The sequence below is a fragment of the Rhinatrema bivittatum genome, chromosome 10, assembly GCF_901001135.1.
Source record: "Rhinatrema bivittatum chromosome 10, aRhiBiv1.1, whole genome shotgun sequence".
In the NCBI taxonomy this organism is placed as follows: domain Eukaryota; kingdom Metazoa; phylum Chordata; class Amphibia; order Gymnophiona; family Rhinatrematidae; genus Rhinatrema; species Rhinatrema bivittatum.
The window spans coordinates 63253017-63267695 of record NC_042624.1 but is presented as its reverse complement, the minus strand read 5'-3'; the positions used below and the strand labels follow the sequence as shown (position 1 = coordinate 63267695).

At 42.9% G+C, this 14679-nt stretch overlaps 1 protein-coding gene across 10 annotated transcripts in view; it reads right to left on the bottom strand.

Annotated features, from left to right (window-relative positions):
- The window catches only part of CACNA1E (calcium voltage-gated channel subunit alpha1 E), a 735423-nt gene that overhangs the window by 115170 nt on the left and 605574 nt on the right, over positions 1–14679 (bottom strand). For all 10 annotated transcript variants that reach the window (XR_003858904.1, XR_003858905.1, XM_029617785.1 and 7 more), the window contains exons 27-28: positions 8082–8093; positions 5289–5385 (exon numbers count right to left, since the gene is read on the bottom strand). Coding sequence is in view for 8 of the 10 variants with exons in the window: in XM_029617785.1 (XP_029473645.1) it covers positions 5289–5385; positions 8082–8093 (109 nt within the window). In the remaining 2 variants the exon portion in view is untranslated. The remainder of the gene's footprint in view (positions 1–5288; positions 5386–8081; positions 8094–14679) is intronic.

The following is a 14679-nucleotide window of genomic DNA, read 5'->3' as shown; positions in this document are numbered from 1 at the left end:
CAGTGGTGTGAAATAAACAAGGATTCTCTCTCTTTTATTCACCCAGCAGTTTCCTCCTCTTCTTCCTCTTTTCAGGCTTCTAGTTCATTTGAAACCAGGGTTGGGATCTGGCACCAAAAGCCTCTCTCTATTTTATATCCCTTCCCCTTACTTTACTCCAGTCATTGTAGTGACAGTACTCAGCCAGTAGCAATACATCAGGGCTGCTTCTGGACCACTAGGTGTTGCCATTGCATGACTACGGCACCCCTGCTGCTCCCCAGCCACTGGGAACACTGCTGCTGCATCCCCAGCCCTGGATGACCTGGGAAGCCGAAGCCCTGACTCATGGGAATAGAACCCATGTCCCCCACAAGGATCCTTTCAACCCATCTACTCTGCTGTGATCACACCAGTCAGTCGCTGCCTGACTGATCCTGTGACAGCAGCTGCAAAGGAAAATTAGTTTCTTATCTGATAATTTTCGTTCCTGTAGTACCAAGGATCAGTCCAGACTGCTGGGTTATGCCTCCCCTCCAGCAGATGGAGACAGAGAAAAAACTGAAAGGCACCCCCTAGATATACCGGTGTGCCACCTGCGACCTCTCAGTATATTCGATATCAAAGCAGAAGGAACTGTAACATTCACTTCCACCAACTAGTCAACTTTTGTAACTCAACCACTGACCAGAGCAAACGGTAATCTTGCCCTAAGGCCCAAACAAACCTATTTCCTAATAGTCAAAATAGAAAAGAAACCATAGAACAACTTACCGTATCATGCACAGTAATACTCCACACTGTCCCTTGTAGATGGCGAGTACTGCAGAACAAAAAGTGAAGAAATCAGATATAGCACGAGCGGACTCTCCTGAAAATAATGAGGGCAGGCGACTGGACTGATCCTTGGTACTACAGGAACGAAAATTATCAGGTAAGAAACTAATTTTCCTTTCCCTGTACGTACCAGGATCAGTCCAGACTGCTGGGATGTACCCGAGCCGTCTTAAATGGGGTGGGACCCAGAGAGTCCTGCTCGAATCACGCTGCTCCCAAAGGACTTTGCCGATGGACCGCGAACATCTAAGCGATAATGTCTAGCAAAGGTATGCAACGACTTCCAAGTAGCCGCTCTGCAAATCTCTTGGCAAGACACCAACTGGCTTTCAGCCAACGACGCCGCCTGCGAAGGTAGCGAATGCGCCTTAAGACCCTCAGGAACAGACTTCCCGCAGCCAATGTACGTGGCCGCGATTGTGCTTTTCAACCAGCGGGCGATAGTTGCCTTGGATGCCTGAAGACCCTTCTTGGGTCAACTCCACAACACAAATAAGTGATCCGACCTTCGAAACTCATTCGTCACCTCTAAGTACCGGAGGAGCACACGACGAACATCCAAACGCCTCAAATCCCATCCTTGCGAAGACCGGAGCTCCTCCTCAGTAAAGGAGGGCAGTTCCACTGTTTGATTGACATGGAAAGAAGATACCACCTTAGGCAAGAAGGAAGGAACAGTGCGCAAAGACACTCCTGACTCAGAGATACGCAAGAACGGTTCTCTGCATGAAAGAGCCTGAAGTTCCGAAACGCGACGTGCTGACGAAATGGCCACTAGAAATACTGTCTTGGGAGTTAAATCCTTCAAGGTGGAACTCTTAATAGGCTCAAAGCGGGCAAGACAGAGACCACGCAGAACCAAGTTCAAACTCCGTGAAGGACAAGGAACTCTCACTGGGGAACGCAAATTCCTAGCTCCTCGCAAAAACCGAGCCACATCTGGGTGACATGCAAGAGAGAAAACCCTCAATCTTGCCCCTCAAGCATCCCAGCGCCGACACCTGCACCCTAAGGGAAGTGTAGGCCAACCCCTTCTTCAAACCGTCCTGCAAAAACTTAAGAATATGTCCCACAGAAGTCTGCCGTGGTGAAATCTTTAATCCATTACACCATGAATCAAAGACTTTCCACACCCTCGCATAGGTAAGAGTGGTTGAAGATCTGCGCGCCTGAAGAAGGGTAGCAATCACTGATTCTGGATAACCTTTCTTTCTCAACTGCCTCCGCTCATAAGCCAAGCCGCCAGACAAAAGCGATCCGCCAGCTCGAAAGACACCAGACCCTGTCGAAGGAGATGTGGAAGATGACCGAGGCGTAACGGTCCGTCCACTGCCAGATTTATGAGGTCCGCGAACCACGGGCGTCTTGGCCACTCCAGAGCCACGAGAATTACCAGACCCCGATGGGATTCTATGCGCCGTAAGACCTTTTCCACTAGAGGCCACGGGGGAAACACATATAGGAGGATGTGAAGAGGCCACGGAAGCACCAGTGCATCCACGGCTTCCGATGCGTGCTCTCGCCTTCGGCTGAAGAAGCATGCCGCCTTGGCATTTATCCGAGTCGCCATCAAGTCCAAGTGCGGAACCTCCCATCGCTGAGTGATGGTACACCCCTATCTAGACGATTGGCTGATTCGGGCAAAGTCGGAAGCCTTGTGCAGGCGAGCGGTTCGGTTAGTTGTGGAGCAGCTTCAGAAGCTAGGTTGGGTAGTCAACTTCGCAAAGAGCCATTTGGAGCCGACTCAGCAATTGGAGTTCCTAGGAGCTCAGTTCGATACTTTGGTGGGCAAGGTATTTTTGCCTCACCAGAGAATGATCAATCTAATAGCTCAGCGCGCCAATAAAAGTAAGCACAGCCCTCACAGAAAGACGTGCGCTGGGTGAGCCAGCCACCCCCTCCGGAGACCCGGGATACTAGGCGGCAGGCCAGGGCTGAGCAGAATAGATACCCTGCCTGTCACCAACAGGACTGACGGGCTTCTTTCTTTGCCTTTTTTTTTTTTAATCAAACTAGCATCCTAACAGCCCCCTTCAGAAGTTTAATACCTCTGGAATAGTTGTACTGGGGGGGGGGGGTGACCGGCTCACCGGTAAACTCTTCCCCGGTCCCTGGGTATCACCTCCGGGTAAGTGGCGTTAGGGCATTGCCCTGCCAAGCCTGCCTTAAAACCTGCGCTGCAAGCCTAACAACAATGGGAATAGAAAGAAGGAAACAGACCCCTGCTTGTTAGTACTAAACTTTTTTTTTTTTTTTTTAAGGTAAAACAGTAAAACAGTAGCAAACCAGTTGATCTGAATAACCAAGTAGAAATTTTAACAGATCAGGACCGCAGGTTATGCTTCTCAATCTGCTGGAGTCAGAGAAAATACTGGGAGGTCGCAGGTGGCACACCGGTATATCTAGGGGGTGCCTTTCAGTTTTTTCTCTGACTCCATCTGCTGGAGGGGAGGCATAACCCAGCAGTCTGGACTGATCCTGGTACGTACAGGGAACAACTTAATTCCTCTATATGCAGTTTATTCTCACTTATCAGGCCCTTCTTATCCTAGTAAACACTTTTGCATTAACATTATCTTGCGTTTTAGATAATAGTTAACACAAGACGTGAAAATACAGTTGATGTGTCCTAGTCCTGCAGTTCTATTAAAGGGGGGAGAGCAATTTTCAATAAGCCTCCAAGATACAAAGAAAGGAGGCACTTTTAACGCCTACATTTCATAGCTCGTTTTCATACAGAAGTTATCTGGGGAGTTTCTCTTTGATAATTAGCCAGCATGAAGTCCACATGTTCTAAGCGGCATGCATACTTCTTACATGCTATTTGTGTGGGAGGTAGAACGAGGGTAAAATTGCACACGTACATTTGAAAATCAAATGCATGCATGCTGTTTCTCTCCCCAACCTGAAAATCCCACCCCCGGGATGCCTCTTTTCATTACAGCTGAAAGGGCAAGTGCTACAGAAGCCCGCAGGTACTTTTAGCCAGGCAGAGAAGAACCCCTTTCAGACACACCAATTAAATGGCTTTAAAAGTTGCCCTTCCTTGGGGCAATTTTCAAGTAGTCCGCATAGTTGCAAAGTATGTGGGTAACTCTACCACAGGTACTTGCAATAGATTTTCAATGAGAAGCTACCTCCTCCAGAGTTTCCCCACACACAGAGAGCAGATTCAGCATCACACGGGAGCAGGTATAAAGTATGTACAGAGAATTCAGAATGAGATCTTTCACTCCCCTGAGCTGACCTGTCCTCGCCTCTTCTTCTCATGCAGGCACAATTATACCACAAAGGTACATTTTTATATGTCAGACAATCAAACAGTCGAACAATAAGGACCCCGACACGGCCGCGTTTCGCGTCAGGGCTGCGTCAGGGGGACCAAACCTTCCGTATATCAAATGAAACAGCAGCCTTGAGAGCTAGAACAACTCAACACAGGATACCAGGAGCTGCCTGTATGTAATTAGAAGGGTCTACTGGAACTCATATCATGAAGATCAAAGTGTACCCATTCCTGAACTCCAATACGTGTTGCAGAAAACAACTGCAATGGGTGGACCATGCAATAGTTAAGAATTTCCAATACCGCGGGTCTGCGGAGCGGGACCTCCCACAATTCAGCCCAGTAAAAGTCAGGGCAACTGACAGCTGCCTCGTTGAAAACTGAAATACATGAAAACAGACCCAAACGAAAGCGGGGTGTAAATATTCTTCTCAACTTTTAAAGCTCAGGTCATAGAAGTCATTTCCACCCCACTTTCATTCGGGTCTATTTTCATGTATTTAAGTTTTTTAACAATGCAGCTGTCAGTTGCCCTGACGTTTACTGGGCTGAATTGCGGGAGATGCCACTCCACAGACCCATTGCAGTTGTTTTCTGCGACACGTATTGGAGTTCAGTAATGGGTACACTTTGATCTTCATGATATGAGTTCCAGTAGACCTTTCTAATTACATAGTCAGCTCCTGGTACCCTGTGATGAGCTCTCAAGGCTGCTGATTCATTTGATACACGGAAGGTTTGGTCCCCCTGACGCAGCCCTGACGCAAAACACGGCCGTGTTGGGGTCCTTATTGTTCGACTGTTTGATTGTCTGACATATAAAAATGTACCTTTGTGGTGACTGTATTATTAAAAATTGTTAAGAAATATTGATCAGTAAATATTATTTGCCGCACATTTTTTCGTTGTATAAGTATATAGTTTAACCAGTTTTAAAAAGAAACATATTCTGATACCTTCTACAGATGGAAAGCTCATAGCAGCACCAGGGAAATATTTTAGCAATGGAATGGCCGCTTAACCCTTAATGGTCCATTTGGGCCATGCCATGTTAAGAAATTTTACTACGTAGCTTCCATCCACTTAATGGTGCCTTATCACAAGTATCACTGAAAGCATGAAAATCGCCTACTTCATCTCTGCAGTATTTGAGCGGGAAATCCAAAATCAGGAAAACTTGTTTTACCTTCAGCTTTGGCAATCGTTTGATGGTTTTCAGTGGTCTCAGCACACGTAATACACGGAGGGATTTGATGGTTTTAATGTCCCGGCCTTTGTTGCTACTGTGGTATTCATGGGGAAAGATACAAAGAGCAAAAATAAGAATCGAAAAAAACAAAAAAAATCACACACACGTGCGTTATTTTATAACTCGTTGTTCATCATGAAATTATTTTCACAAACACACAAACAAATCAACAGACAGAGGGATTCCAGGATCTAGATTTGAAAACCACCATGTTGCTGCTAAAGAGTATTTGTTAGCCTTGATTCTCCAAAATAGTGAATCATTTTTGAAGCTACTACTCCCCACAGTCAATAATATAGCAGCAATACTAGTTTACATGGCTCTTTCTGTATTCTGTCTCCGGTGATTACGTCCCTTGGTATTTGGGATGTACTTTCATTTGAAATGAAACAGGACAGTTTAATGAAATTTCCTGTTTTTTTGATTTAGTTTGGAAAATGAAACGAAAGATAAACAAACAACCTTTTGTTCATTTTCTTCTCTGAGCAGCCACCAGCTCCAGGCTGGCACTCCCCCTTCCCTACACACATTGCAAAAATTAAAAACTTCAAGGCCCCTCAGGCCTCCCCTATCACCCCCCCCCCCCACCCCCCAGATGCCTTATTACCCTCATTGTGGTTCTTTAAAGTCCGAATGGGGTAGGAGCGAGTGATCACCAGTCAGTCCTGCCCCACCAGGCCAGTGCCATTTTGTTACACAGCAACAAACTGTCTGTACAAGAAAAATGTCCTGGCTTCAGGGCCCGCCAGTGCTGTTCTGAAACACCAACCCTGCAGGGGAGGAATGACTTGGGATTGTTCTTGCCCTGTTTGTACTTTAAAGCCCCCAATGTGGTAAGAAGCATCTGGAAGATGGGGACAGGCCTGGGGGGAGGGGGGGCCTTGAACCTTTTAATTTCTGATGTGCTGGGGAGTTTTGATAAGGGGAGGGGTTCCATTTGTTTTTTAATTCATATTGTTTATTTCATTTCAATATTTATTTGAAATGGAAAAAAAAAATCCAACACAAATGAAACAGAAAAAACTGAAATGAAAAACAAAACAAAATGAAATAAAGTGCACATTCCTACTTGGTAATAAGAGAGTCACTATAGGGCTGATGAACAAAGCATTTTCCCCATAGACACAAAACGAGAGGAAACCCTTTATTACATTTGGCCTTTAGGATTGAGTCCTATACAATTTCTAAGTCATGTAACTGGCACACAAAAAAAGGATAGTTGGGATGGCTAGAGGGACGTTTGGCTTTTGTCTCGTAGAGATTTGCGCCTGCATAGAATTGTTTGCACCGTTCCAAATTTCACATTCAATATTTCTATGAGACCATCAGGTCCAGGAAGGACAGATCCTGCAACCTGTATTCCATTTTCCCTGTGCAGTAACTGAGAATATGAAATAAATTTAGATTGAACTGTGATAATAAAAGTGCAGGCAGAGCAATTAAGCAAGTAAGTGACTTGGGAAAGAACTCTATGGAGTGACAGAAACATTGTTAGAACCCTGTTTAGCCTGAAAAATGTCCGAGTCTGCTGTAAACTGGAGAGCCTCGCAGATTAAAATTACATATAACACAAATCCCACATATATTTAGATATTTGACATGAATAAAGAGATGACTGCACCTTGGATAATGTGGCATTGAAATTAAAAAAATAAATAGACTTTGTGATGAAGAAAAAAAATTATGTTTTCACAAATTATCAGACGCATTTTTGTTAATATTAAGCCTGTTTCTTTTTTCCCTTCCTTTTCTTACTTCCTCAACAACTCCTTACGCATTAAACCAAAGAATATAAATCTTAACAAATGGGGAGGATTTATTTATTTTATTTATTAGCTTTTATATACCGACATTCGTGGGTTCATCATGCTGGTTTACAATATAACTGAAGGAGGAAAATACAAAAAACCAGGGCCTGCATGTTCATTTTCAAAGGGAAACTCTTTGTGGAGCTTCCCTTTGAAAACGTGGGCTAGCACACACAGCAAAGGTATAATGTGCCTGCACACGTTTCGCCTGAATTGAATTGTGCCAGAAAGCATGTGCAAAAATTTGAAAATCTTATCGCCATGCATATTTTCCCTCCCCTGATCTAACCCCACCCACTTTTAGTCACAGTTTGGGGGGGGGGGGGAGAGAGTGTCAATCTAACCAGGCACCCAAGTCAAAATATTTGAATATTGCTCCTATAGTAGCTGGATTGGTTTTAATTAACATTTAGCCCATGCTTGTCTTCTCTTTCCAAGCCTTCCTGTAAATGTAGGTATGACTTTTAAAATAAATACACATTGTAATCTTAGATAAACGTATTTCAGGTATGTATGTTCAGTCAACTTTGACTTTTGTTCTTTTTGTACTGACCTGATAAAGGAAACCTAGCCACTTGTTTATTGATCTCTGTTTCTATATATGTAAGTGGACTAATCTGATGAATATATGACTTTAATCCCCACACATATAAATGCAAGCAAGCATGTCAATGCTGTACCAAAGAAAAACCAAAGCACCATTATCTTGTACTATTTCCTGAAATGTATGCAATGAAAACTCATCCTGTTTCCTCTTCCTATCCTTCTCTGAATCTGCATGGCTTTATACAAGCTAATGTCAATACAGAAATTCAGTCATGGATAGGACATTTCCAACGGTGCTACCCAATTAACGCCTATGCTCACATACCCGGAATCCATTTGATCTTGTATCTTAAAATGAAGAAAAGGTCATATTTACCCCAAAACATTGCTGTGGATGATCCAGGGAGTGCAGCATCAGAATAAGGGAGGAAATAAGAAAAACAAGAGAAAGAACAAATCATTGAAAGAGAAAGGGGAGGAAAAAAACCTCAGAAAAATTATTTACAGATAGAGACAACAGCAAAGATAAGAATAATGGAAAAGGGAAAAAACGAGGTGTCAGAAGACAAAGAGAGACATGAAAAGTGGAGGAACAAGGATTAGGGAGAGAAAAAAAAGAACCAGGAAAAAAAAAAAGAAAGAAATATGATGAGGGACAAGAAGAGCGACTCAAAGAACAAAAGGGAACAAAGTGCAGAAGTCAGAATAGGTGATAAATGAAACTACAAGAACAGAGAAAGGAAATGAAAACGAATAAGAGCGAGAGCAAGAGCAAGAGAGTTCCATGATAGTGAAATAATGAGCATATTTCACAACCTTGGAGATTTCACCAAGCTACTGATTACTCTTTCCAGCAAACCACAGAAAGACTCAATAAGGGACCAGTGTTACTCTTCATATGTAAACATCGGAATTACACAAAACGTCCTGATACTATTATTTCACCTTAAGGCTACTGTAAAGACTCACATCATTGGGGTTTATAATGAATGCAAGTATAGATACCTTTATTCTGCTCCCCTGTACATACAAATGCCCAGATGAAATAAAAATCCCAGATCTAGGTGCCTTCTTTGAACTATCCAGGTTCTGTCAGAGCAACCTCTTTCAGATATGTATACAGATCTTGGAAGGCTGTGGTACCTTCCAAGATCTGTATACATCGAGTTCAACTGGGATCACAAACTTACAAATCCCCGAACACAGATTATCAATGTAGTTACAACTGTGAAGTTTCATTAGCTTGCATTCCCATTCTTCATCCTGGAGCCAGGAACACTCTTGACATCGTGTTAATTTCCTTCACAGTGGGAGCAGCCCTGCAGGACTTGTTCCACTTTAACTTTCACACTTCCCATAAAGGGTTCGTTGTTCTCTTCTTTCGCATAAGGGAAAAATCCTCCTCATGCCCAGTCCCTGCACAAAGGGACTGATGTAATAAGACCTACAGTGAAATTGGTGCTAGGCATAGTCTGTGCATAGGCAAAAGCAGGCACCTCCGCAGGAATGTATTAAAGGACAGATATGCAAATGAGATGTAAGCAGAAAATCCATGCGAAAGTAAAACATGTGTGAAACTGCATGCAAATACACGCTCAAGGCCCTAATGTAATAAACTGTGCAGAAACCCGCATTAATGTGGTGATCCATGAGTGATTCTCGGGGCAAAAGCCTTCCTCTTTCACAAAACAGTGAAGTAGTTAGTTAGTGGTTCGGGTGTGGGACTGAAGGTGGGTAGAGCAATGTCCTACCCTTCATGTTCCGTCTCCGACCGCATAGCAGCTGTACCACACAGGAAATGCAGCACTGATTTCTTCAGCCAACCCTCAAAATGTACCAGAGCATCCGGAAAACGAGAAGGAAATCCATGATTACCTCAGAGCTGCACGGACACACCACCACACTAATGAGAACAATAGAGTAAACCGGCCTCCAGACACGAACTTTAACTTGACTCCTGCCCTGATCCAGGTGCTAAAAACCCTCATGCAAAAACCCATGCAAAGCTCCCTACCTAGCCCATGAATAGTTAATTGCCTCCTTTGCATGCCATTTGCATGCACTTGCACAAAACAATTCGTGGGTTTTTCAGCAGGTTTGTGTGCATGTTTTTCCCACACTGAACATATTACATACACGCGAAAGACCACCATAGGAAAAGCATGCACAGATGTTCGTGCAAGTATGCGCAAAAACCCAGGGAAGCTTTAGTGCAGCTTATTACATCGGCCCCAAAGTGAGGAAAAGGAAAAGATATCTGTAGCCTTTCTGCTTGATTGCACAGGTACCGCAGGGATTTCTTTTCTCCTGTGACTCTGCGGTCAGCCCTGTTCTTGTCAACGTGCACTTTAGCCTCTAGTGCTGGCTGAGTTACCAAGCTGACGTCCGTGGCTTTGCTTCCTTGGTATTAGCAATCTCTGACAAAATGACCTCTCCTTTCACAGTTGAAAGAAGCTCAGGAGCCTGGCGGCTATGATCTGAATATGGAATTAGAGCTGTCCTGCTCAAAGGACCATTGCTGGGGTCCTGCATTCTCACTGTCATGACAGGGAGCCTGTGCCGGTAGACTTTTCAGCTTACATAACAATTCTGGCATCAATTGAGCCTAGTGAAAGGTATTCACCACTTCCAAGGCCTTCTCCAGGATGAGCCCTGGGTGCTGACACACCCACTTCCACATGGGCTGGTCCAGCCCATCCAGGAACTTCTCCAGGAGAACATGCTTGGATACCTTGAGGCCTGTCTTTAGCTCAAGCTGTAGTCACTTCTATCCAGCATATTTTAGCTGATAAAACAGGCTTTGTGGAATTTCCTCAGGCTGTTCGGGACTGTTGCCAGTAGATTTCTCCCATGTAATCCACTCTTTCCAGGACTGCAGTTTTAACATTGGAATAATTGGTTCTCCCATTGGGATTGGCTGCTTGAAATGCTGCTTGGCTCTTACTGGTAAGTAGATCTGCTAGGTACATAAGAACATAAGAACATGCCATACTGAGTCAAACCAAGGGTCCATCAAGCCCAGCATCCTGTTTCCAACAGTAGCCAATCCAGGCCATAAGAACCTGGCAAGTACCCAAAAACTAAGTCTATTCCATGTTACCATTGCTGGTAATAGCAGTGGCTATTTTCTAAGTCAACTCAGTTAATAGCAGGTAATGGACTTCTCCTCCAAGAACTTATCCAATCCTTTTTTAGACACAGCTACACTAACTGCACTAACCACATCCTCTGGCAACAAATTCCAGAGTTTATTTGTGCGTTGAGTGAAAAAGAACTTTCTCAGATTAGCTTTAAATGTGCCACATGCTAACTTCATGGAGTGCCCCCAAGTCTTTCTATTATCTGAAAGAGTAAATAACCGATTCCCATCTACCCATTCTAGACCTCTCATGATTTTAAACAACTCTATCATATCCCCCCTCAGCCGCCTTTAGTCTTTCCTCAGAGGGGAGCTGTTCCATTCCCCTTATCATTTTGGTAGCCCTTCTCTGTACCTTCTCCATTTCAATTATATCTTTTTTGAGATGCGGCGACCAGAACTGTACACAGTATTCAAGGTGCAGTCTCACCATGCAGCGATACAGAGGCATTATGACATTTTCCGTTTTTTTCACCATTCCCTTTCTAATAATTCCCAACATTCTGTTTGCGTTTTTGAATGCCGCAGCACAATGAGCTGACGATTTCAATGTGTTATCCACTATGACGTCTAGATCTCTTTCTTGGGTGGTAGCACCTAATATGGAACCTAACATTGTGTAACTATAGCATGGGTTATTTTTCCCTATATGCATCACCTTGCACTTATCCACATTAAATTTCATCTGCCATTTTGATGCCCAATTTTCCAGTCTCACAAGGTCTTCCTGCAATTTATCACAATCTGCTTGTGATTTAACTACTCTGAACAATTTTGTGTCATCTGCAAATTTGATTATCTCACTCGTCGTATTTCTTTCCAGATCATTTATAAATATATTGAAAAGTAAGGGTCCCAGTACAAATCCCTGAGGCACTCCACTGGCCACTCCCTTCTACTGAGAAAATTGTCCATTTAATCCTACTCTCTGTTTCCTGTCTTTTACCCAGTTTGTAATCCACGAAAGGACATCGCCACCTATCCCATGACTTTTTACTTTTCCTAGAAGCCTCTCATTAGGAACTTTGTCAAATGCCTTCTGAAAATCCAAGTACACTACATCTACCGGTTCACCTTTATCCACATGTTTATTAACTCCTTCAAAAAAGTGAAGCAGATTTGTGAGGCAAGACTTGCCTTGGGTAAAGCCATGCTGACTTTGTTCCATTAAACCATGTCTTTCTATATGTTCTGTGATTTTGATATTTAGAACACTTTCCACTATTTTTTCTGGCACTGAAGCCAGGCTAACCAGTCTGTAGTTTCCCAGATCACCCCTGGAGCCCTTTTTAAATATTGGGGTTACATTAGCTATCCTCCAGACTTCAGGTACAATGGATGATTTTAATGATAGGTTAACAAATTTTTACTAATAGATCTGAAATTTCATTTTTGTGTTCCTTCAGAACTCTGGGGTGTATACCATCCGGTTCAGGTGATTTACTACTCTTCAGTTTGTCAATCAGGCCTACCACATCTTCTAGGTTCACCGTGATTTGGTTCAGTCCATTGAATCATTACCCTTGTAAACCTTCTCCAGTATGGGTACCTCCCCAACATCCTCTTCAGTAGACACCGAAGCAAAGAAATCATTTAATCTTTCCACGATGGCCTTATCTTCTCTAAGTGCCCCTTTAACCCCTCGATCATCTAATGGTCCAACTGACTCACTCACAGGCTTTCTGCTTCAGATATATTTTAAAAAGTTTTTACTGTGAGTTTTTCCCTCTATGGCCAACTTCTTTTCAAATTCTCTCTTAGCCTGTCTTAACAATGTCTTACATTTAACTTGCTAACGCTTATGCATTATCCTATTTTCTTCTGTTGGATCCTTCTTCCAATTTTTGAATGAAGATCTTTTGGCTAAAATAGCTTCTTTTACCTCCCCTTTTAACCATGCCAGTAATCGTTTTGCCTTCTTTCCAACTTTTTAAATGTGTGGAATACATCTGGACTGTGCTTCTAGGATGGTATTTTTTAACAATGACCACACCTCTTGCACACTTTTTATCTTTGTAGCTGTTCCTTTCAGTTTTTTTCTAACAATTTTCAAGATAGTTTTTGTCCAGCCAGTCACAAGAACATAAGAAAAGCCAAAATGGATCAGACCAAGGGTCCATCAAGCCAAGTATCCTGTTTCCACCAGTGGCCAATCCAAGTCACAAGAACCTGGCAAATACCCAAATATTAGATAGATCACAAGCTACTATTCCTTATTAATTACCGTAATAGCAGTTTATGGATTTATCTTCGAGGAACTTATCAAAACCTTTTTAAACCCAGTTACACTAACTTCTGTAACCACATCCTCTGACAATGAATTTCAGCGCTTAATTATGCACTGAGTGAAAAAGAATTTTCTTTGATTTGTTTTAAATGAGCTACTTGCTAACTTCATGAAGTGCCCCCTGGTCCTTCTATTATCCGAGAGAGTAATAACTGATTTACATTAATTTGTTCAAGTCCTTTCATGATTTTGTAGACTTTTAGCATATCCCCCCTCAATAGTCTCTTCTCCAAATTGAACAGTTTTAACTTCTTTAGCCTTTCCTCATAGGGCAGCCGTTCCATGCCCCTTAACATTTTAGTCACCTTTCTCTACACTTTCTCCAGTGCAGCTATATCCTTTTTGAGATGTGGTGACCAGAATTGCACATAGTATTCAAGGTGCGGTCTCACCATGGAGTGATACAGAGGCATTATGACATCCTCCGTTTTATTTTCCATTCTCTTCCTAATAATTCCTAATATTCTGTTTGCTTTTTTGATTGCCACAGCACACTGACTTCTTTCAAAATTTCTCAAGGACATATCCAGGTCTTCCCCTGCCTTGCCTGTGTCATAGAAGCTTGAATTACTTGGGCCATCTGCATCAGTTTGGCCTGTTGCTGGTTCAATACCCCCAGTTCCTGATTAAACTGTTCAAATAAGGCTTGAAACCCTCTCTAGAACTGCTGCTGCCCTTCAGCATGGGCTTGTATTATTTGCTTCATGTTACCTTACTGGCTCCTGTAGCATGAAAGCTTTCTTTGGAGGGCTCTATCCTGTTGCGGAACACCAGACAACAAATTTCCTTTTTCCTCAGAAGAAGAGAAAATAAAATCTGCCTGTTCAATGCTGATTATCTATCTATCTATATATATATCTCTCTATATCTATCTATCTATATATATATATGTCCTTCAGGCAAAGCTATCCTCTTTAGCCTGCTCTGAATTAAACTCTTGGCCACCACTCCAGCGCAACCCCAGGAAAAGAAAAAAATGTTCCCCCTTTTTTCTCTTTTGGCATGGTTCTCTGCCTGTGTTAAGTGTAGCACAAATATCCCCATTCTCACACCAAATGTGGCACCTTGATCATACTGTGGCTGGCCAGAGAATAGATTCAAACTGGACTCCAGCTGGTCTTTCATAAACGTTTCTTAATAACAAGAAACAAACAGAAGCAGCTCTGCTTACCTTAGCAGTTCTCAAAAACAAGACAACAATGGAGTTCATAGCTCATCAGTATTGGCCTTCCCTGGGCTCCTTCTCTTCTCTCCTGGCCTGGCTATTTATTTCCCTTCCCTAGGGAAATGCCCCATGACCAAGATTCCCTGCTGCTTTAGGTTTAAGGTGAACATGGACAGATCTCTGGAGCCAGTTCTGTAAGGTGTTCTGGGAGAAGGCTGGGATACGACTTCTCATATTTATTATACTCCTTCTAATCAGTACAATTACTCAAATGAAGAATAAAATGCCACCATTATCCCAATTTACCCCAACCCAAACAAAGATTCTACATTGTGTTAAGATGAAAAGATGAGGATATGCAATATTTTGTAAGTGCAAGCTTG